At 60.0% G+C, this 23,096-nt stretch overlaps 1 protein-coding gene across 3 annotated transcripts; it reads left to right on the top strand.

Annotated features, from left to right (window-relative positions):
* Positions 1-4,732: 4,732 nt before the first annotated feature.
* On the top strand, positions 4,733-20,947 carry DNMT3B (DNA methyltransferase 3 beta). 3 transcript variants are annotated; one of them, XM_065645533.1, is made up of 19 exons: positions 4,733-4,837; positions 8,470-8,614; positions 9,233-9,342; positions 10,474-10,554; positions 11,002-11,190; positions 12,440-12,598; positions 13,411-13,518; positions 14,575-14,716; positions 15,002-15,130; positions 15,504-15,548; positions 15,657-15,736; positions 16,031-16,143; positions 16,451-16,634; positions 16,825-16,909; positions 17,480-17,625; positions 17,760-17,872; positions 18,029-18,215; positions 18,845-18,930; positions 20,806-20,947. In XM_065645533.1, the coding sequence occupies exons 1-19, from the start codon at positions 4,733-4,735 to the stop codon at positions 20,945-20,947; spliced, it is 2,349 nt and encodes a 782-aa protein (XP_065501605.1). The 3 variants fall into 3 exon arrangements, with proteins under 3 accessions (XP_065501605.1, XP_065501604.1, XP_065501603.1); XM_065645532.1 differs by having other exon boundaries at positions 10,402-10,554; positions 17,760-17,850; positions 18,067-18,215; XM_065645531.1 differs by having other exon boundaries at positions 10,402-10,554.
* The last annotated feature ends 2,149 nt before the right edge of the window (positions 20,948-23,096 follow it).

The raw sequence follows: 23,096 nt of genomic DNA, 5'->3' as shown, positions 1-23,096 counted from the left end.
TGCCGAGGGCAGGAGAGCTGCTCTGGGGAGTGGTGGTGAGGAGTGGCCGGGCACTGGAACCTGCCATGGAGCTGGTGGAGCTGGCAGAGCTGGTGGAGAGGTGGGCAGCCAGCGCCGAGGCTGGGGCGGGGGCTCGGGACATGGAGCTGCTTGTGGAGGAGGAGGACACATTCCCACGGGACATGCACCAAAGGGGTCTTGCAGTGAAGACTGCCAGGCAGTGAAAATGGTTGTTATTGCGGGCTGGGAAAGAGCCGCTGTGCTGTGTGTACAGCGACATGGGAAACCCCAGCGCCTGAACTCATCAGAGGCATTGCCACTGGCTCCAGCAAAGGGGAAAGTTCCTCCTGCTCCCTGCCCCAGGGTGGCTGGGAGAGCTCACAACAGTTTGAGGTGATTTAACGGTGCTGGTGCTTCTCCCTCCCTGCTGGAAGATTGAACAAGCACTGAGCTGGGGCCTGGGAATCTGGGACCCACAGGTCCAGAGATCTGAGGGTTGCACTGCTGATGGCTGTAGGCAATGACACGTATTTGCTCAGTGGCTTTATTTGTTTAGGATCACCAGGCACGGTGCTTACAAAACATGGAGCAGGTTCTGGCTCAAACACTTGGGTGCAAAGCAAGAGGCAGTGGATGCTGAGGGACAGAGCAGAGCTCTGGGCAGGGAACAGCGTTGGTTTGCCTGGCCAGGATGGTGAAGGAGGGTTTTAGGCAGAGATTTGAAGTGAGAGAATAAGGTGCAGAGAGGAGCTGGGCCTGGTGCCATAACCCGAGGACACTGCAAAGAAGGCAACTGCTGAGCAGCTTTTGGTGAGGAGGAGGATTCAGGGTGGGGAGTGCCAAGTTATGCGTGGAAGGGCTGGCACGGTCCCTGGGAAGCATTCACCGTGGAAGATGAGGATGAGGAGTCACTTCTGATGTGAATTAATGTTGCCAGTCCTGCCTGACTCTGTCGTGATGATGACAGAGTGGCTCTTGCAGCGGGTCGGTCATTGGCTCCATGGATTTGAAGTATGGGCTGAGGGTGGCTGGCCAGGTGTGGAAATGGCTCTTCTCGCCTGGGTGATTTCAGGCTGAAGCTCTGGGCAGTCCAGCTGTGCTGCCCGTGGGAGCCGCTCTGTCACAGGAGGGACGTGTCCATGGCACAGTCTGCAGGGGATGTGCAGCCCTGGCCGTGCTCTTCGGCTCCTTGCCGCTGCTCCAGTGATGAAGCAGAGGAGCTTTGTCCCCAGGGCCATGTCCCATGGTCCTGCAGAACCTGGGGCTGCTGGGGAGCGGTGCTGGGGTTGCTCTGGTACCTGCCTGGCAGAGGCTGCTGGCTGTAAACCTGGTTCAGCGGGAGCAGCCGGGAGCCTGGCATAAGCCTAAATACAAAATCCTCTTTAAAGGTTAATTTTTTCTCCATGAGATGACATAGAAAATCTCATGAATGTTAAGAAATAAACTGGCAGCATCTCTCTGTGGTTGTGTGTAGCAGAGACAGAGAAAAGGGTCAGGGTTTAGCTCATAATCTGCCCAGAGCTGCTTTGTTTGGTACCAGGCCTTTTTCACAACCAGTATGCAGGGCCGTGCTCTCCTGAATTAAATGATAACTGAGGGGAAGAGAGAGAAAGAGGCGTTTCAGCTGGGCGGGAGATTGATGGCAGGTCAGCGAGGCCAACAGAGGCAGGAAGGTTTCCGTAGAAAGGGAGAGGAGCCCATGGATGCTTGAAGCAAGGGCTAATTCCACCCCAATAGTGCCCTGGAAACTCCCATGAGCACAACCTGCAAAAGCATTTTGCTTTCCCAAATTTGGAAAAACAAACAGGAGTAAAACCTATTTGCTTGGTTTTAATCTGCTCGACAGAGTTGCAAATTAGCTATAGGTTTATGCGATGTGTGTTTATTTGCACTGTAATCTCCAGTGTTCCCCAAGGCTCATGCAGACCAGATTTCTTGGCCCCCTCTCTTGTTCACTTGCGGGGCTTTTTTTGCACATGCAGCCACATTTTTGTGCTCGTGTTTTGAGGGTTGGAGGGGTGGTCTGGGGGAACCTGCTGTACAGGCCTTGGGCTGGTCCAGGCACTTCCCACAGGCTTCAGATATTTTGACTAACTGATGCATTTTTCCTCTTGGCCTTGAAAGCTTATTTCTGTCACACCAGGATAATAATATTATTTCTTCTTACTCTTTTGCAGTTTTCTGCTGTATCTAGAAGTAACAGCAAGTGAGCAGAGAAGATTATACCCCACGTGGACTCTGGATGCTTTGTCTTGGGCAGAAGAGGCACAGACTGTTTTCCTGGTCCCCAGCACAGCCCTCGCCAGTGTCTCGCCTCTGTACAGGAAAGCGAAAGACCAACCAACCAAAAACTGACTGTAAATCTTGTGAGGCTTTGTCTGCCCATGCCATGCTGCGCTGTGAGGGGCAGAGAGCTGAGGGGAGCCGGTGGGCAGAGGGGTGGCTGGCGGGACCAGGGCTCTGCCCGGCTCCGGGGTGCCCCCTCACCCGCGGGGGGGCTGCTTTGCAGTGGGCTGAGCTGCCGGGGAGCTCCGAGCCCCGAGCCCCGAGCCCCGGGGCGATGCTGAGCCCTGGGGGGATGCCGGGCACTGGGAGCTACACCGAGGCGCCGGTGGGTACCAGGGAATGGCGAACCCCGGGAGAGTGCAAGACATCGGGGGTTGTGGAGCCCCAGGAGAGGGATGCTGAGCCCCGGGGAGGGAATACGGGGCACCGGGACGGGGGGATGCGGGGCACTGGGCGTTGTGGAGTCCCGGGCGATGCAGAGCAGTGGGGGAACACTGGGGCGCCGGGCTGGGGAATGCGGAGCCCTGAAGAGTGCCGGGCCGCGGGGTGCGGGGCACTGGGGGAATGCGGAGCTGTGGGGGGAAAACAGGGGAACCGGGAGTGCGGAGCCGTGTGGGGGGCGTGTGGAACCCCGAGGAGTGCGGGCCCCGGGGGAATGCAAGGGGCCCGGGGGATGCGGCCCGGGGTCGCGGGGGCCCGGGGGGGTGCGGTGTGGACCCCCTGCTCCCCTCCCCTCCCCCGGCGGGCGGCGCGGCGGGCGTGGGGCGGAGGGGAGGAGGAGGAGGGGCTGCCCAGCACGGGCAGGGTTAAAGCGCCATGTAACCGGAGCGCGGGGCTGTCGGGGGCCGGCCGGGGCGCGGGCGGTGGCGAGCGGTGGCGCGGCCCCGCTGGACGGCGCGTCCCGCCGCGGCGCAGGTGAGCGCGGGGCCGGGCGCCGGGGGGACCGGAGGGGCCGGGGGGACCGGGCCGGAGCCGCGGCGCATCCTCGTGGGCGGCTTTGTTGTGCGCGGCGGCGGCGGGGGACAATGGGACGGCTGGGGACGCGGCACCGGGAGCACCGGACGGTGCTGCCGGAGCGCTCCGGACCCGGCCGGTCGAGCGGCCCCGCGCCCGGTTCCCGGGGGCTCGGGACACCGCGGGAACTGGGCCGCTCCCTCCGCCAGTTGTTGCCGCCGCTCGGCCCCGGGGCAGGTTCGGGGGGCTCGGCGCGCCCGGAGCCCCGGGCCGGGCTCCCTCCCGCCCCGCCGGTCCCCTCCGCCCCTCCGGCTCCCATTGCGACTTTCGGAGTTTCCCGCGCGCCGCGGCCGCGGTCCCCGGGGGCGCGTCCCGGGACTGTCACGGCGGGGTCGGCACGGGCGCTGGGGACCCCCTGTGTCCCCCGATGCCGGGACGGCAGGGGCCGCGGGGCGGGGACAGCCCGGGGCCGCGGCGGGAGCACGGCAGAGCCCCGGAGCCTCGGGTTCCCGTCGGTGGAATGGCAAGTGGTGGCCTCGGGGCGGGGAGGGGTTGTGAGGGCCGGGGTTACCCCGCCCGTGGCTCGGCGGGCCCCGGGCAGCGCCGCCCCCAGGCAGGGGGCACGGGGAGGGCTTCCGGGAGCCCGGGATGCGGCGGCAGCGCTGCCGGGGCTCTACACCTTTGTTTTCGGTTCCCCGGGCAGCGATCTGTCAGTGAATCTCGCTTTCTCTCTGTTCGCAGGAAAGCAGCCTCCGGCCGGCGCCTCCGCCGTGAAGTTCCCCGGAGGCTGGGAACGGAGGGGAGGGGGCGGCCGGAGCCGGGGCGCGGGCAGCTGCCGGACACCGGCCCCGCCGGCAGGTACCGACCCGCGGGGAGCTCTGCCGGCATCCACCTCCTCCCGAGCCCGGGGAGAAGCTCCGGTGGAGGTAGAGCCAGAGGAGGGAGAGCATTGGAGGAAGGGCAGTAAGCCCCGGCGTGGCCCCAATATGAGGCACAATCCCGGGAGTGCGGGAGAGGGAGGGGAGCCGCGGGGGCACCGTGGCCAGGGCTGGGCCGGAGGCTCTCACCGGTGCTGCACCGACCTCCCTTGGAAAGGGGGAGAAGGAGCCAGTGGCCTGAAGCGTGCTGCCGCTGCGGCAGGACTAGCGTCTTCTGCCTCTGTCTCCAGGTTCCTAATTTCTAATGAGGAGGAATGAGCAAAAGTGTCCCAGTCCCCGGCTCTAGGGAGGGCTGCAGGCTTGTGCCCCCCAGTAAGGGGCCAGGCAGGGGGAGACGGGCACAGTGAGGTGTCACTGTCATCGCTTTATTTCCTTTTGTGCAGGGAAACGATGAAGCAGTGACCTCTCCGGACAGAGGACCTGCCACCGCTGAGCGAGACCCACCTGCACGACGGCGGAGCCCCCGCAGCCCCAGCCCTGCCCGCGCCGGGCACGTCCCTGGGCAGGGGGCTTGGGTGAGCCAGCGTGGCTCAGCTCAGCGGGACGGGACCGAGATGAGCATGGTAAAGAGCCTAGAGCGGCTGGAGCAGCGGCTGGCTGTGATGGTGGCTGCCCAGGAGACTTCTCAGGCCTGGTCTTCACTGGGAGAGGAGGGGCCGGTTTGTTTTTTGTTTCTTTTCTTTCAACCCAGCTTTGCTGAAAGGCAGCGGGCGACGTGCTGGAGCCTGGGGGTGGCCGCAAGGGGCTGCCGAGGTCCAGTGGGGAGCGGAGTGGGCAGGGGGGCAGGAGAGGAAACGGGGGGGAAAATGGAGGGAAGTGCCGGAGCGTGGTGAGAGCCGGAGAGGGGCCAGGCACAGGAAACGGGCAGGGGAGGGAGAGCCTGCCCTTCTTAACGAGCATCTGCCCAAATGGGCTCCCTTTCTTACTAAACTGCCAACCCTGCAACTCTTTTCTTCCCAGGATTAGAGGAAGATGCACAGTTTGAGGAGAGTTAAAGGCCATTTCTGTGCACGAGATAGCCCAGAGCCCTTCCGGCAGGAGCCAGGCTGGAGGGAGTGAGCCCCAACAATTGGGGTCCTTTATTTCTTTTTGTTATTCAAACAGGGCTTGGGTGATGGCTGCCATCCCAGCCATCATGTAGAATGCTTCCCTCCAGCCTTTTGATATGCATGCCCCTGTCTGGAGGCAAAGTCCGCCCGTCTCCCCTGCAATCTCTCCACCTACTGGGGAACACACCTGATAAGGGCCAGGCTGTTTTCTCAAGGAAGAAAACTGAAACGTGCCCCAGCCGGGCTGGAGGAGCAGCCTGGGGACAGGGGTCTGGGGCCACAGCCCGGCCAGACACCCCGCAGGTGAGCGCGGCCACTCTGCCCACCGGGGCAGCCGGGGAGCCCTGCCGGGCAGGAGCCCCGAGCCTCTCTAGCAGTTAATATTGTGGCATAGTCTTTAACCAGTTTGGCAAACCTTAAAGAAACTGGTATTGCAAAACTAGGGTGGGATCTGGAGTTGGCGGGTTCATTGTCTCTGTGGGGTGTCACTGCAGGGCATGTCCTGGTCACCACGCAGTGCCGGGGCTGCTGCTGGCGCCAGGCTAGTGGGGAGCTCTGAGCATCGGAGCTGGAATTCTGCATTATTTTGTTTTCAGTGGGTTCTTGTCCGAAGCGTGTGGCTGTAGCGCATGCCTGGATGTTTGCAGGGCATTAAGCAATGCAAACACTACGGTGCTGTTTTTCTCCTCCTCCCGTGAGACAGAACATGTGAGGGGAGTGCTCTGTTTCTTGTTATTTTCGTCATGCCCTGTGTGCACGTGTCAGTGTGCAGTCCTGCGAGGGGAGGTGAGGACAAAGAGCTGAGCCTTCCTCCTGGGCAGGAGGTGGTGATGCGTGCGAGGATGGTGGCTCTGGCTAGAGATCTCGTCACCAGGCAGGACAGGCTCAGGCGTGCAGTGTCAGCCTTCGGTGCAAATGGCAGCAGCAAGAGGAGACGGTGCTGCAGTCCTGCTGCCTGGGTGCAGGTTTTCGGGAAAATGAGACTTTAACTGACTTTGCAGTTTAGGTCATGATGTGATTTTTCTCTTTCCTGCTGGTGTATCAGGATGGTGATGGGATGTCCTTGAGTGATCTCGGTGGTGCAGCTGGAGAAGCGCAAGGAGCGAGCAGTGCGTATGCTGCTGTGCATGCATCGCTTGCTCCTGCCGTCGTGCTGCCGGCCCTGCCTGCCTGGTGAGCTGAAATGCTGGTGCTCACACGAGTCCCATGGACCACAGAGCCCAGCTGTGGGGGTTTCCAGCTCTGCCAGGGAGCTGTTGCTTCCAAAGCGAACTCATTTTTCCCACTGTATGATCGGAACAAAGACAATGTCAGAGCTCTCTGAGCACTCAGCAAAGCTGAGTTTGGCACATGGGATGCTGGGTCCCGGCTGCGGGTCCTGCAGAGCAGCTGGCAGGGCTGTCCTTCCCGTGGGGTGAGAAGAGAGACCAGCCACTGTGTCTCCTCCCCAGCGCAGGGCTGGCAGGGACATGGAACAAGCTGGGCTGTGCTGGGCACCGGGCGTCCCCGGGGCTGAGCGAGGAAAAGCCATTTTGAGGTGCAAGGTCCTGGGCTCAGGCTCCATCTGAGGCTCCCGAACAGGTTTCTGACAAAGGACCAAATGCAAAGGTCCTCTGAAGGTCCTGGGGGGACTTTGCGGGGTGTAGATTCACTGTGGGTTTTTTTGTGAAATTTGCTATTTTGTGGGCAGCATCACTGCTGGCTGTGATCGCTGCCGTTCTGCAGAATCGCAGGCTGGGCAGGGGGAACAGACCCTGGATGAGCTGACCCACCTGCGGCTGCACCGTGTGCTGCATCCTGAGCATCCGGAGCCGGGAGGGAGCCGGGGGCAGCCTGGCAAGTCTGGGCAGCTCCCAGGAATTGTTGCTGGGTCTGGGAGCAGATGTGCTGCAGCAGTGGGATTTCTGCACACAACTATAAGGGTTTAGCAGCTTAAGACTCCCTCTGGTGCCAGTCCTCGTCCCTTTGTTGAGGAGACATGTCTGGGGGGGGCAGGACGTGCCCCTGGGGGCTCTGCCCTGCAGAGGTGGGTGCTGCAGACCTGTTTTCCTTCCTGTTTGGATGGTATCAAGGTTTTAACGCTGCCCTTGACATCTGAAACATCAAACTCTGACTGGTCTTTGTTTGCCAGAGGTGCTTACAGATGATCTCAAAGCAGAAACCCAATTGTTAGGGAAGCGCTTGGAGGCGATGCTGGGCGAGAGCGTGGGGAGGGGGCGGTGGGGCTGAGCTGGGGGTCTCTTCAGGGCTGGGGATGTTTGATTTTGCTTCCTGACAGGGCCTTAGGTGGGTAGAACCCTGTTTGCTCCTTAGCTCGCCAAGCTGAGTTACGTGCTCCTGAAATGGCTCTGCTGGCGAGCGGGCAAGTTGCAGCACAGATCCATAGCCCAGCAATGAGGCAGCTTTGTTAGCGCCGTCCCGGGTGCCTCTGGGAGAGCCCGGGAGCTCCTGCTTCCAAAAACAGGATCCAGGGAGGGCACCCGCGGGAGCCAGAGGCATCGGGTGCAGGCAGGGCAGGTCCCACCTCTCCCGGGGGCGTGTCTGGGTTTTCTCTGCGTAGCAGCAGTGCCCTGGCAGGGGACGCCAGCACAGATCCCCACCCTGCCCCTGCGCCCTGGGACAGGGGGAGTTTTCTCCCTTCAGGGGATTTGAACTTTCTGTGGGCACCAGGACTTTGCCCCCCGTGGCGAGCTGCCTGCGCGTCCCGCCGCCGCTCGGACAGCCTGCCCGCTGCTGGGCGTGCTGGGGTTTGCTGGGCGTGCTGGGCTGGCTGGGAGCTCTGGGTTTGCTGGGAAATGCTGGGCAGCCGGAGCACAGCGAGGCTGGTGCTGTGGCTGGGAGTGTCCCCCGGTCCCTGTGGGTGTTTGGGAAATGCTGTTTCCCTCCAGGCAGGGTCTGGAGCCACGGCTGCTGTGGCAGAGCTGGGCAGCACCGAGCGCTCCACAGTTTATAGTGGTGGGGCCTGGGCAGCCCTGCAGAAAAGCCCCAGTACTTGCCGAAGGGCGAGCAGGTTGTGTCTGGGGCCTCTCTTTACTGGAGCTGATGGATCTTTAGGGCCACTGTGTTTGTGGGAAGGTCTTGTCCAGGTGCCCAATAGCTCCTGCTAGCACTCCAGGTTTGTACGCAGTCAGATCCCTCTGCTAAGGGCAGGAGAAGTTATGGCTGGCTTGAAAAGCTTGTGCTGGCTGCTTTGCCTCCCTGAGGCTTTCTGCACGCCTAAATTTCCACTCTGGCTTCCACAGGCGACCATGAAAAACGACAAGAGCCACAGCCGGGATGCGGCAGACTGCAGGGCAGAGCTGATCCTCATCAACGGGGATTGCACCAATCCCGCTAACACCACACCTGCCCTTCTTCTGGAGGCCAATGGCAAACCCAGCGCTCCTGGTGAGTTGGGATGTGTTGTGCCTGGGGTGTGCGGGGCCAGGGATCCTCCAGCCGCCATCCCCAGGGCTTCCCAGGGGCTGCAGCGTGGTGGCCGTGGCCAGGATCCCTCCATGGCTCCGGCAGCACGGCCAGGCCGTGGCAATGAGCCGCTGTGGGCAGGGGTGCCGCGCTGGGGTGCTGGCTCTGGGGGGGATGCGGGGAACCCCCACTCACCTGAGGGTGCTGCCGGCTGCACCACGGCTCTGGGGCTGCGCTGGTCATGGTCCCTAAATCCCAGCACTTGGGTTTTAAATGAACCGGTGACTAAGCCCTGAATAATTGGTGTGTTTCCTTGTGCCTCTGAGCTTTCAGGAACAACGAGGTACATAAGAATGTTCCCCCACTTGCTGTTATAGTCCCTCCCAGTTTTGGGGGGAGTGTGTAGTTTAGTGCTGCCAGTGTCCGCAGTACCACGATGGGGACCCTTGGGGACACTGCATGTCTTCTGCTGTTGGCCACATCTCTCCAAGATGAGGTTTTGGTCCCTTCACACCACAGCCTGCTGCTGGGCGCGGGGCGGGCAGGTCACGGCCAGGGCAGCTGATGGAGCCGTGGCTGCTCTGCCTTGTCCCCGCACAGATGCCGGGGCCCTGGGGCTGCCGGCCCTGAAGAGCAGCAGGAGGGGCAGCAAGGGAGAGCTCGCCAAGGAGGACCTGGCCTGGCCGCTGGCCCTGGCGGGTGCGCAGGAGGTGAGTGCCTCCCAGGAGGTGAGTGCCCCCCCGGCTGCTCCTGCTCCCCAGGCTGTTCCCCCCTGGGCACCTCTTGTGCTGGGGGAACAGTCCAGTGGCAGATGCAATATTCATTTACAAGTATAAGATTTGTTTTAATTTTCAAATTCTTGGTTGACATTATGTCAGCAGCAGCACGAGGGTGAGGTGCGTGATGCAGCGATGCCCACTGTGTGTTGCAGAAGTCTAGTAATTATTATGCTGATATTTTCTTTAAAAAGTCTTGGCCGTATGGATGGACCGAAACACCTCATGTCTCCCACTCTGGGAGTGGCCTGGTTTTAGCTGCTTTGGGGCTGGATCCCAGTTTTGCTCCCCCCTCCTTTTGTTGACTAGGTTGACAAACCTCCAGTGTCTGGAAGCATTTTTGCCCCCTGGCTTTATTGTTTTGACTTTGAAATAAAACCCCAAGATTGGAGATCTGCCTGTGATGAGGCAGCTTCCAAAAGAAAGAGCCATAAATCCAACCGGGGGGAAAATTCTGCTTTCCCACTATGTTGGGTTTGGGGCTCTTCACTTGCAAAATCTCATTTCAATTTGAAACTCGCTCATGCCGGATGCAGGAAACGTGCCTGGGTGAGACTGTTTGTAAACTGCGGCTGCTGAAACCGCAGGCGAAGAGCTGCCCTGGGTGCCTTGCCAGAGCACCCGTGCTGTGAGAGCACCCGCACGGGGTGAACAGTGGCGGCCTGGGATGGCTGCTCTGCGGGGGCTGGGGTCCCCCTGGCCATGGCTGCAGCTGCGGGGAGGGAGGGGATGGGAGTGCAGAGCTGAGGATGCACATAGCAGCTGGAAAACAAGCTGCATAAGCAGCTGCTGGTGGCTGCAGCGCTGGGTGCTCCTGAGCATGGCTGTGCAGCCCGGTGAGGTGAGATGCTGTGAAGTGCACGGTCACAGTGCGGGGCTCAGCCTGAGGTGCTCCTGCAGCCATCCGCACTCCTGCCTTCCCCGTGCTCTCAGGATGTGGAGTGCTGGCTGTCCCTGTCCCCTGTGCCACAGTCCCTCTTGTTGTGGTTGCAGGTGCGGCCCCGGGGCAGCGCGGGCTGGGAGAGCAGCCTCCGGCAGAAGCCCCCCGTCCGACTCATCTTCCAGGCAGGGCAGACCCGGCACGAGATGAGGATCAAGGAATCGAACAGTGTGGAGACGCTCAGGGACCTGCCAGCTCCCCTGCGGGTGAGGGTCTGCGCGGGCGCTGGGGTTTTCCTGGAGCTTCCCTGCCCGTCTGCTGTGCCCTGGCCAAGGAGCTTCAGGCATATTGCAGCCTCTCTGTGCCTCAGTTTCCCCTGTGAAGTGGAGGTGTGTGCTGTTGCTTGCCCTGGCTAGGAACTGGGTGCTTTGAACCACCCTGGGGTGAACAGGTAGAGGAAAGGGGATGAGAGCAAGTGCTGCACCGCTTTCTGTGCATCTTGCAAGTAAAAGCAGAGCAGTTCTCTCAGACACCCCAGTCCTGGCCCTCGTCTCCATTCCTGACTGCAGTGGCATCCCTGCTCCCCATCTCCCCTCTCCTTGCTCTCCAGTTCCTGGCTGAGGGGCTGGGGGTGACGTGGGGCTGGTTCCCGCTGCCCCTGCTCCTGTCCCCACTCCCTGCCACGCTCATGCTCTGATCCCTCCGCTGCACAGAGCTCCAAGCGACGCTCAGCCGCGTCCGTGCCCGTGACCATCGACCTGACGGAGGAGGACTCGCAGGACTCTTCCCGCAGCAGCAGCACGATCTCGGGCAGCAGCTCCCAGGAAGGGCCCAATGGCTCCGCCGAGCTGGGGGCCGAGGAGCCAGAGAGCAGAGACGCAGGGATGAACCAGGAGTACCAGGTATGGGGATGCCAAATGCTGCTCCTGCGCTGGGACCCTGCGCCCAAGATGCTGCTGGGTGAGGCTGAACGAACTCTCCTGGCTTTTCCCCAGCCTGCAGGCAAGGGGACCCTCTGGAGCCCTCCCTGCTGCTTCTGCCCCTGCCTCTCTGCTGGCCCTTCCCGCATGTCCGGGTGCGATGGCCCTGGGCTGTCCCCGTCCATCGGCAGCAGCAGCAGTGGGGTCAGTGCTGATCTGGGAACAGTGTGGGGACCAGCCCCACTGAGCCCCTGCCCGTGGGGCTGCAGAGCCTCCCAGGGCCCCGGGACGTGTGTGCGGCACACGCCGTGCTGGTGCCTGCCCTGCCCGCCAGACAGACGGGTCTGTGCGCAGAAAATGCTCCTGTCGGGGCTGCTGGGGAGGAGCAGAGTGCTGGGGCTGTGGTTGAGTGTGATTCAGCGCCTGCGGGCGCAGGGCAGGGTCCCAGACTCGCAGGAACTGGGCAATTGCATCTTGCTGCATAATTGGGTGCCTAATCGCAGAACAAAGCTGGGCAGGAGGGCTCTGCAGGCAGAGGAGACTTGGCTCCTGTGCGTCGCACTGCTTGGTGGAGGCCCTTGGCATGGTCACAACAAAATTCCCAGCTTGGCTTTTTCTCACTTCTGTGTTTGCTCTTCCCTGTGGGAACAAGAGGAGGGTGGGTGCCCTGAGTGCAGCCTGCCAAGCTGAGCTGTGAGCCTTGTGAAGGGGTTCCCTTCCCTGTGCTGGGAGGACCTCATCTGCACAGGGACCCCCGGGAGCAACCAGGGAGCTGCTGCCCACCTGCCCTGCCTGTCCCTATCACTGGGGCTGCTGCTAGAGTTTCCTCACTGCTGCTGTGCGTGGGGACAGGAACGGTGTTGTGGTGTTTGCAGAGCCTGGGTGGGCAGGAGTGGGCATGCACGGGCACCGGTGCCAGCAGGGCTGGCACGACCAAGCACACACTGCACCGCGCGTGCCAGGCACCGGGCTCGGTGTGGGGCGGGCAGCACCGAGCTCCTGCCTGCTGTGAGGCTGGAGCCAGCACTGCTGGGAACACGTTCTACCAGCTTTGTGAGGGATGGGGTTGCAGCTTCTGTAGTTCATTGCGCAGAGGTCGAGCATGTGGCTTCACCATGGTGACACTCGTGGCACAGCAGCTCTGCCTCCGCACGCTCCAGGGCTCTCCTGCTCAGGTAAAACGGGGAGTTTGTGCTTTTGGCTGAGCTGTGTTGTGCTCTTGTGCTTTCAGGATGGGAAGGAATTTGGAATTGGGGAGCTCGTCTGGGGAAAGATCAAAGGTTTCTCCTGGTGGCCTGCGATCGTTGTCTCCTACAGAGCCACGGCCAAGCGCCAGGCTGTCTCGGGCATGCGCTGGGTGCAGTGGTTCGGAGACGGGAAATTCTCTGAGGTGAGCCCGCTGCCTGCCCCTGCCCGCTGCCTGCCCCTGCCTGCTGCCTGCCCCTGCCTGCACCCGGCTTCCCCCAGGCTGACATCTCCTCCCCGGCACGTCTGTCCCATTCTGGGACTGCTCTGGGTGTGGGCGCAGCTGCAGCATCCCCGGGCAGGAGGGACCCGGGCAGTTTCTCAGGCTCTGATGTGCTCTCCTGGCTCTGGTGTCTATAACTAGTGACTGGCCACTGTGAGCTGGTGACAGGATCCAGCAGTGGGGATGTCTGCCCAGCCCTTGCGCAGGGTTTTGTCCAAGCTCTGGTCTCCAGGGCTGATGAGGCACACCCTTCCGGAGCCCGTCACCCCTCGGCCGCCCCGCACCTCCCCTGGGCTGCGGGCAGAGCGGGGGAAGCACCGTGCCGGGTGTCTGTGCCGTGCTGGGTGTCTGTGCTGGCAGACCTGTGGTGCCAGCAGAGGGTGCAAAGCACCCGTCCTTGTCGCAAGTGCAATGCTGCTGCTGCTGCTGCTGCCGCCGCTGCTCCCTCTGCCGCATGTCACCCTCTGCACAGCTGGCGCTGGGTGTCCCTGTGTGGCTGCACAGTCCAAACAAGGCCCGGCAGTGCAGCACAGCCACAGCCCAGCGCCTCGGCATGAGAGCTGTGCCGGGAACCGCTGCACTGCAGGGCTGGTCTGCAGTGGGTGGACATGGTGCCGTGGGGCACATGGTGGTGTGGGGGACACGGTGCCGCAGGGGACACAGCCGAAGCGGGGCATGCCCTTGCCCGTACCCATGCCCATGCCAGCTCTTAAGTTTTTGTCGCTCTCTCCCAGGTTTCTGCAGACAAGCTGGTGGGGCTCATGGCCTTTAGGCAGCATTTCAATTCTTCTACATTTAACAAGCTGGTCTCCTACCGACGAGCCATATACCATGCGCTGGAGGTAACGGCAGAGCTGGGTGGGTGGATGAGGTGCCCGGGGACATGGCCGGGCTCTGGGGCACAGGGTGCGGGGACAGACGGGCTGTGCGGGGGTGGCTGGTGCAGCGGAGCGAGCGAAGGAACCGCTGCGTTGCTGTGGCAGGAGACATCCCCCTGGGGAGCGGGGGGTCTGTGGGGCCCAGCACCCGCAGAGCTCGGGCAGCGTGTCTGGGGATTGGGGCCGGGGCTCCCCAGCTCTGCCCCTGCCGTCACTCTGCGCTGAGCTCGCTCTGGACACGCTGTGGATTGCCCCAGAGCACTCAGCCCAGCCAGGACTCATAATTTCCCCATCTGCTGGGGCGATGTGCTGATGTCTGTGGGAAAACGCTCCTTTCTCTGCTGGGACTGTTTCCCAGTGCGGCCATGGGGCCAAACTCTGCTCATCCTGGGGGATTCTGGAGTAGCAGCTGCTGCTCCGGACACCCCAGGGCCAGGCTGGCTGTGGGGGCTCTGCCTCGGCAGCTTCGTGTCCTGGGCTGCTGCCAGGTGCCCTTTGCACATGGGCCTGGTGCTGAGCACCCTGGGGTCTCATCCCTAGTCAGGGATGATACATCAGGCCGGGTTACGGTGCTGCAAACCCACAGGCACATCTTCTGCCTTTTTTTTTCTTCCTGCTGCTTGCTGAGCAGCAGAGTCAGGGCGAGAGCTGGGGCTGGGGTGTCCCTGCCCCAGGCTGGGTTTGGGCTGGAGGAGGACAGAGAGGCGGAGGATGGACGGGGGAGGATGGACGGGGGAGGATGGACGGGGGAGGATGGATGGGGGAGGATGGACGGGGAGGATGGACGGGGAGGATGGACGGGGAGGATGGACGGGGAGGACAGCTGGGCTCGTTGCAGGGTTGGGAGGCGCAAGAGCGCGGCACACCCGCTACGGGAATCCGGCAGCTGCCGCTGTGCCGGGGCCGCCAGGCCCTGCGCACGTGTGTCCGTGGTGGGGAGGGGACATGGCAGATGTGCCCTGCACGCTGCAGCCAGGCTGCTCTGGCCACCCCGGCCCACGCCGTCCCTCCTCTGGGCAGGTTGCCCGGAGCCGGTCGGGGAAGATGTTTGCAGCCACCCCTGGGGAGTCGCTGGAGGAGCAGCTGAAGCCCATGATCGACTGGGCGCTCACCGGCTTCAAACCCCTGGGCCTGAAGGGGCTGCGGCCGCCCAAAGCCTCAGGTGAGGGGGCGGCATGAGCGGGACACGGCTGAGCTGCTTCTCCTGCCGGTGCCGAGGAGGCCCTGGGGCTCCCCACGGGGGTCCCCATAGCAGCATTGCAAAAAGCCAGAGGAATGTGCCCTCGGAACAGCTCCTGGAGGACCTGGCAGAGCCCCGGCCGTGCGTGGGGAGCCGGGGTGGGCAGGACGGGCTCTGCGTGTGGCTGTAGTGGGACCTGGCAGGAGATGTCCCCTGTGCCCTGGGGAGCTCCCGAGGCTTGTCCCCAGGAGCTGTGTGTCCTTGCAGAGAGCGGGGCCCTGCGGAACGGGACAGAGGAGGTGCTGTCCCTCGAGCAGTGTCCCCCCACCAAGAGGCTGAAGAGCAGCCCCTGCAACAACGGCAAGGAGCAGCGCGCGGAGGAGGACCAGAGCCGAGGTGAGCCGCACGGCCTGGGCCCTGTGCCCTCGAGCACTGGGAAATCTCTGGGAAAGGGTTTGGCTCTTCCCGGGGGCCGTGAGCTTTGTTTCCAAAGGGAACAGCTTTTGTGGTCTCGTGTTGGTCACCGCAAGCTGGGCTCCACTGGTTGTGTACTGCTACTTTGAGCTCGAGCTCTAGTACCTCCAGCAGTGAAAGGACATGGATTTTGTACCGAAATTTCTAAATGTGCCCATGGCCTGCCTTCTCTGTGCAGCACTCAGCAAAGCTGGAGCAGTTTTAATGCAAGAAATAAGGCATCTACAAGTAGAGTGCATGTAAGTTTATTACACAAGAAATGATAAATATTTCTCTTTTTTTGATTTTTATAAAGAGCAAATGGTTTCCGAAGTTACAAACAACAGCGGGAGTCTCGAAGGTAATTGCTTGCCCTGTCTGTTGGGCAGAGATGTGGGGCGGGTGCAGAGGTGGGGCTGCCCCTGCGCGGTCCCTGCGTGGGCTGAGCGGGTGTCCGTCTGTCTCACAGCCAGCTGTCTGTCCTGCGGGAGGAGGAACCCAGCCACCTTCCACCCGCTCTTCCAGGGGGGCCTCTGCCAGACCTGCAGGGTAAGAGCTGCTGTGCCAGAGCTGGGACTGGGCTGTGGGGTGGATGGGGTGCGAGTGGAATGGGGTGCAGGGGGAATGGAGTGCGGGGTGGATGGGGACTGGAGGGTTGACAGTGCCAGCGCCTGGCCGTGCTCTACCCACCACAACACTGTCCCTCGGTATGTTCTCGCCAGCTGAAGTGTCAAGGATGTGCATCTCTGAGCTCTCACCGTGCACCAGGAATGGTGTGAAGCTACGTTCTCTGTTCACCCTCTGAGCACAGATCCTGATCCTCTGTCCTTGTCCTTTTGCTAGGATAGATTCCTGGAGCTCTTCTACATGTATGACGAAGATGGCTACCAGTCCTACTGCACCGTCTGCTGCGAGGGGAAGGAGCTGCTGCTCTGCAGCAACACCAGCTGCTGCAGGTGTGTCCGGCCCTGCTTCATGAGACCCAGCAGAGCCCTGGGGACCCGCAGGGAACTGGGGTTGTGTGGGACTCTGGGCAGGCTCTGCACCTGAATGTGCCCTGGGGAGAATGGCAGGAGCTTTACCCTTGCCAGGGTCACTAGCTTGTATTTAGCAGCCTTAAAAAACCAGGATAGTGCATGGGAAAACATCCTGCAAAATGAGGTGGGGGCTCCAGTACATGGCATGGGAGGGCCCGAAGAGGCTAGGGGGTCAGCCAGGGGGTTTTCTGTTGGTGACGGGCACGAGGTGCTGTGGTTTGGGCAGGTGCTTCTGTGTGGAGTGTCTGGAGGTGCTGGTGGGGCGAGGAACATCGGCCAAGGCAAAGGAACAGGAGCCCTGGAATTGCTACATGTGCCAGCCTGCGGGGAACTATGGGGTTCTGCAGCGCCGGCAGGACTGGAGCACACGCCTGCAGGACTTCTTCACCAGCGACAAGGGACAGGAATACGTAAGGGCCACAGAGGGCAGGGCGAGCAGCTCAGCATCTGCCCTGGTCTCACTCCTCCAGCCTCTCCGGGGTGCTGGGCTCTTGGCCCCGCAGACGCTGCCCCGAAGGCAGAAGCGATGCCTGTAGAACCATGGTTTGGCCTCGGAGAGCATCGTGGCATCTGCTGCTCATTGCTGTCCTTCCATTGCAGGCTGCACCCAAAATCTACCCAACGGTCCCCCCAGCCAAGAGGAGACCGATTCGAGTGCTCTCATTATTTGACGGCATTTCAACAGGTGAGGCACTGGAAGAGCATCGTCCTGGCTGCTCACAGCACTGGATGTCAGGAGTGAACAGTATCGTGGCCTCAACCTGTCTCTGAAAGCTTGGTGGGGAGGAGGGGATGAGGGCAGGGGCTGGATCTCCATGGGAAGGGGATGGATCTCCATGGGAAGGGGATGAGAGCAGGCGCTCCCCTCCTGCTGGGCAGGGCTGTGGAGGGCGAGGGATGGTGGGAGGCATTGGGAATGTTGCTCACAAGGTTCGTGCTACGCCGAGTGCCATCTTGGGTGGTTGGTGTCGCTGAGAAGAGAGAGATCTGCAGTGCTGGTAACCTGGCCTCAGGGGAATATGTGCCTGAGGGCAACTGGTTTGGCTGGGTTCCCTCAGCACTGGAGTTCTGCTTTCTGGGAGCAAACCTACCTGGAGGAATGGGTCAAAAAATGACCCATTTGCTCATCCCTAAGTCTTGTGTGACTGCACCCACCTAGGACACGAAAAAGTGGCCATGTTGAGCTTGTCTGCTGAGGAAGGAGACCGGGAGACTAAACAGAGCCGGGCAGCCTCAGAGCTGTGTCCCTTGGCAGGGTACCTGGTGCTGAAGGACCTGGGCATCCAGGTGGAGAAGTACATCGCCTCAGAGATCTGCGAGGACCCCATCGCTGTGGGCACCATGCGCCACGAGGGCAACATCACCTACGTGCATGATGTCAGGAACATAACCAAGAGAAATGTGAGCTCTGCTGCTGCAGGGGCTGGGGAACCTGGTGCTGTGGCTGCGTGGGTCTCACCCACCAGCCCCCTGTCCCACTGGGGAATGGGACCTGCTTACGGGCTGTCTCCTCATGGGGGGTCTGTTTGCTCCAGATCGAGGAGTGGGGTCCGTTTGACCTGGTGATCGGTGGGAGCCCCTGTAATGACCCATCCCTCGTCAGCCCGGCCAGGAAGGGGCTCTACGGTAGGTGCCTCTGTGGGGCTGGGTGTCCCCAGGTGTTCTGGGATGTGGAGCCACGATGGGAGCCATTCAGCCCCACTTGGTGGTGGTTTCCTCTGAGCTGCAAACCATGGGGTGGCTCCTGCAATGCTCAGGCTGTCACCGTGCCAGTTGCATAGCCCCTGTGGCCCCTGTGCCACAGCTGGTCCCAACCCTACCCCCCGGCTTTCTCCCTTGCAGAAGGAACCGGGAGGCTGTTCTTTGAGTTTTACCACCTGCTCAACTACGCTCGCCCCAAGGCAGGAGAGGAGCGTCCCTTCTTCTGGATGTTTGAGAACGTGGTGGCCATGAGAGTCAACGACAAGAGGGACATTTCTCGGTTCCTGGAGGTAGGGATTGCCGCTGGCTTCAGGAGAGGCACCGTAGCAGGACACACGTGCCAAGGCCGTGGGGGTTTGGCTGTGGTTTCATATGGCCCCACCACTGGAAAACCCCCTGCCTGATGCCTGTGTCAGGAATCACTTTAGTCTTGGCTCTGGATCCCGTTGGCTTTCAGCAGGTTAACCCCCAGCACTAGTTCTGCAGGGGAAGGTTTTTGTGGTTTTTGCCAGCCTTGCAGAAAGCATCTGTTCAGAGCAACAGCCTGTTGTTTCTGGGCAGAGGCAGGTCAGGGACTGGAAAGGATTTTTAACTGTGTAGTGGCCAAGACGGGCTGTGGGTCAGCAGGAGCCTCCATGTGTAAAAGCCCCTTTGGAGGCTGATGGTCCCAATCCTGGCCCAGAAAAATCAGGACTGAACCATCCATGATTTTCGTTAGAGCTGGCCACGGTTTGGGAGCCCATGTGGCCCATCAGACTGTGCTGTGTGTGGAACAGAGTGTGTCGGGGCTGCATCCTCCGGGGGGTTTGCTGAAGACTGTAAGTCCTGCAGCGCGGAGGGAAGGGCTGTCCGTGCGGGAGGGGGCTGAGCCCAGAGCCCCTGCCGTCTCTAACTTGTCTTTTCCCCGCGTGGCCTGCAGTGCAACCCAGTGATGATTGACGCTATCAAGATATCGGCTGCCCACCGAGCACGCTATTTCTGGGGCAACCTCCCGGGGATGAACAGGTAAATCCTTCACCATCCTGCTGAATCGCTCGCTTCCATTTGGTTTTGGTTTGTGGTGCTCATGTGGTTCTTCTTTCCTCCTTGGCCCCAAGCCCAGCTCCTGGGAGCCAAAGAGCTGCAGCTCCCGCTTGGTGCCGTTCCCTGCAGTGATGTGCACACGATAACGCGCTTGTTAATGACCAATAATGAGACTGTGGGAAAAGCACAGCAGTGTCCCTCCCTGTCCCTGAGGCAGTAGTGACGGGGCTTCTGCAGGATGCTGCGTGCTGTGTCCAGCGTGGAGTGCAGACCCATACTGGCCTTTGTGTCAGCCCCTGGCTGATGTGGGGGTGCTGTACAGCAGCCCCAGCCCTGCTCAGTGCCGGGGGGTTTGCCAGTGGTGAACCGGGATGCTCACGCTATGGCAGGTGGCTGCGGCTGCAGCAAAGCGTGACTGTGCTCCTCCAAACTTTGTTCACACTGTGTAGCACCCCAAATTCATGGCAAAACACAACAGAGGGACTTGAAGTAGGGTAAAATCCAATTACTATCAGTCCTGCACACCAAATACTCCCAGGAACAAAACCTGGAGATTTTGCACAGCGAATGCCTCAACAAATAAACACTTGACTGGGTTTAAATATTTTTGCTTGTTTATATTTAAATTGCCAGTATTTGGTAGGGTTTAATTAAAGCTGAGCTAGAGGCATGTAGGTATTTGAAAGTGAAATAGCGATTACCGAGATTTTCTTTTGTCGGTCGTGCCGTTTGAAATTACTTGAACTTCTACCTGCTGTAAGGAGGTGGAAGCACTGGTGCGATGGTGACTCAGGTCATGGCCACGGAACAGCCTGGGGTGATGTCTGCGGGGCTGTCATGCAGGACACAGGCACAGGGCTCCTCCGAAAGCGCCACCAGGGTGCTGAGTGCCCTTCCCATGGGACACTCCTGAGCTGGTCACCTCTTGGGTGACTCAGGATGGGTTTGTCACCTCTTGGGTGGCTCAGGATGGTGCTGCCGGGGGAAAAGGGCTCCTGTGCCTGTGCTGGCAGGAGCTGCTCTGCTCTGGTATTAATGGCAAATGACCTCTAACAACTCGCTGGGTACTTGTAGAGTGATGTGTTGGCCTTGGCCAAGCTGGTGGGACTGCATGAATGAGGATCTGACACGCAGAGCTGGGAGGAGGAATTTTCTTATTGTCTTTAGATATTTAGTGTTTGGTTTTTGCTCCCCAGCTTGCAGTGCTAGTGCGGACTGCCGGCTGCAGTTACCGGTTTTGCTGTGAGCCCCAGGGCAGCTCACAGGCACGTTGGGGCGGGAGGCACGTGCTCACATTTGCCACGTATAGATTTCCGTGGGCCAGCAGGTGCAGCATGGAGCTCCTCATTCCTGGCTGGGCTCCCTGGGATGGTCACAGCCTGAGTCCCCAGCTGGCTCTGGGCACTTGCTTCCCGTCCGCAGGCGGCTTTAAGTCACTTGGGGCAGATCAGTTCGCAGGGGTGAGTGTGGGATGGTTTGTCAGGGTACCTGTGTTCACTGGATGGGGCCATAGGAGCTGCGGATGCTGCTCCACCGGTCCCTGCGCTGCCTTGGCTGATTCTGCTGGCTCTGGGCAGAGCAGGAACAGCTGTGGTGCCTGTGCTGAGTGCTTTGAGGGCTTCAGGTGGAAAGCGATGTGTGTTTTACTGGTGCTTGGGGCAAGAAAATCTGGGAGCCGCCCAGGAATGTGGACTCTGTGCAATGAGAAGCTTCTTCCCAGTGAGACTGTAAGATGGGCTGGGGCTCGAGTGAGCCCTGGGCTGGATGTGGGGACAGGGCAGAGGGATGCCGTGTCCCGGCTGGTGGCACTGGGGCCAGGGCAGCCTCACCCAGCCCTCTCCTGCCTCTGCTTCGCAGGATCTTGGGCTTCCCCCTCCACTACAGCGAGGTCCCCAGCATGGGCCGCGGGGCTCGCCAGAAGCTGCTGGGGCGGTCATGGAGCATCCCTGTCATCCAGCACCTCTTCTCCCCGCTCAAGGATTACTTTGCCTGCGAGTAGCACACTGAGCGTCCCTCGTCTCACTGGTAATGACGCTGCGCGGCCACGGCGGGATAGGGACAGGTACCGCACCGGACTCACCCCCGCACTGTCCCTCCCGCCACACCACGGGCTGCCTGGCCCCGCAGGGACTGCTCAGGACATGTCCTTAACCAAAGAACCTGGCAGGGTAACTTCTCTTTCAAGGGACTAACGGCAGTGATGTGTAGAAAATGATGGACACTAGAGCTTTAATTACCCAGCACAGGAAGCTCTCTGCATAGCTGATGAGACGAGAAGTCTTCTCCAGAGCATTAAATATTCCATTTGAGCCTAGAGCTGGGAAGGCAGCACTCGCTGAGCAGTGAGTGTGGAGGCAGCTGCTGGGTGCTGCAGACAAACTGGAACTGGAGCACAAATTATTGCTTTTCCTAAAGAAACAAAACCTCTTTTGAAGCAACTGCCAAAAATCCCCAAACTGTAGCAGCAGGTGTAAGGGACCCTGGTCAGGTTACATACACTGAACATGCAGGATACAGAAACCAAATCTTTTTTATTTTTAAGACTTTTTGGATGAACTTTAATTTTGTTGTTTAACGTCTGTTGCTGCTTTAAGGCATTACATAAGAATGTGGAGATTCCTAGACCTGAATGTAGCTGAAACTGAACTGTGAGGTGATAGAATTACTTTTCTAGCTAGAACTGAGAAATGTTGTTTTACATGTTTGGCTGTAGTTTACAAATATTCACTACTTCGTTTTTAGAGCGTCTGAAACTTTTCCTTACATTTTAAAATCCTGCTGAGCGGTTCAGAAGCTTACCGGTAATAGAGCACAGTAGATTTGGGCTCTGGGGTCTGTAAAGGAAAACGTTCTCTGCGCGTTCGTTGCCCAAAGGAATGCGGAGCATCAGCAGGAGGGACAGCGGAGTGGTCAGCATCGTGTCTTCACATACAGCCCTGAAAATGTCATGTACAATGTCACGAACCCCAGCAGTATTAGCAGCTCCGATGCACATTTCAATGCACTGACAGAACTTGTGACGCTCCCCCCTCTGTCCTTCCCCCTCTGTCCTTCCCGCTCTGTGCCTCTGTGTCCCCCCCCGCCACTGCTCACCTGTCACCTGGGGCTGGCCAGGTCCTTGGGTGCCTTCTCCAATTAACTGGGCGCAGACCCTGGGCCAGCCCTCTGCCCGCAGCCAGCCTGTCCCTTGGGTGCTGTACAGCACTAGGGAATTGACTTGTTCTCAGGGCTCTTTCTACCTCTGACCCACGGGGACCCCATTTTCCACTCTCCTTGGAGCTGCTGTGTACAGCTGCTGCCCTGTCCCCAGGCTCTGGGACCATCTTCTCCCCAGCTCCCACCCACAGCTGCACTCAGCCGGGCAGGAGGGGCAGCCAAGCTCATGTAAAGGTTTATTTTTCCTTGATCCTGCCCAGAGGTTGCTCTTGAGTCTTCCCAGAGGGTTCATTCTCAAGTGATGACACACAAGGAAACACTGGAGAAAGCCAAGTAGTCTCCTCAGCATCACTGCTGGCATCTGCAGCGCTCTGCGAAGGCTCAGGGACAAGGAGCATCCTGTGCCACCTTTGTCACCAGCTCCCTGGCTGGGCAGCCGGTGGGGTGGGCTCTGCGGGTGCTGGGGACGCTTGTGGCACTGTGCCGTCACGCTGGGTTTGGACCCCTCGCTGCCCTCCCGTCCCAGAGTCACGACACGAATCCCGCGGCCCCCGGCCGGCCCCGCCATCCACCAACCACTTCATCTCTTCAAACCAAGCTACTGTACCCTCCGCTCCATGGCATCTCTGATTTCATACTCGATCACATATCCTTCCCTATCTGATGAAAATGAAAATAAAGAGGAAAGAAAAAAAAAAAAGGACTTGGGGAAAGTAAACAAAGAGGAATGAGAATTGTCTTGGCATTAAGCTTACTTGGTAAGAATTGTAGTAGACAAGTCTTCCTTGACATGTATTTCCCTGTAAAAGCTGCCTTTTATTATGTGTTTATAAAGATGTTGTAAGGAGAGGTAGATTTCAGAAATGCCTTTTAAATACTTTTTAAGGGTTTCTAGCTCTCCCTGGTGCTATTTTTTTAGGCTAAGGATTTTTGATGTTGAAAGTCTTGCGGGTTTTTATACAATCTTTTAAAAATAAAAAGCGTATTGTTTT

The sequence above is a fragment of the Caloenas nicobarica genome, chromosome 15 (assembly GCF_036013445.1).
Source record: "Caloenas nicobarica isolate bCalNic1 chromosome 15, bCalNic1.hap1, whole genome shotgun sequence".
Classification (NCBI taxonomy): Eukaryota; Metazoa; Chordata; class Aves; order Columbiformes; family Columbidae; genus Caloenas; species Caloenas nicobarica.
Note: the sequence above shows the minus strand (reverse complement) of the source record. Positions and strands in the feature narration are given on the sequence as shown.

What these genes read in the sequence shown, in the direction of transcription:
- DNMT3B (XM_065645531.1), top strand. Translation starts at nt 4,733, where the DNA reads ATGAGCATGGTAAAGAGCCTAGAGCGGCTGGAGCAGCGGCTGGCTGTG. An exon ending in TGGCAAACCCAGCGCTCCTG is followed by an intron (nt 8,615 to 9,232) that starts GTGAGTTGGGAT and finishes GTCCCCGCACAG; the next exon opens with ATGCCGGGGCCCTGGGGCTG. An exon ending in CAACAGCGGGAGTCTCGAAG is followed by an intron (nt 15,549 to 15,656) that starts GTAATTGCTTGC and finishes TCTGTCTCACAG; the next exon opens with CCAGCTGTCTGTCCTGCGGG.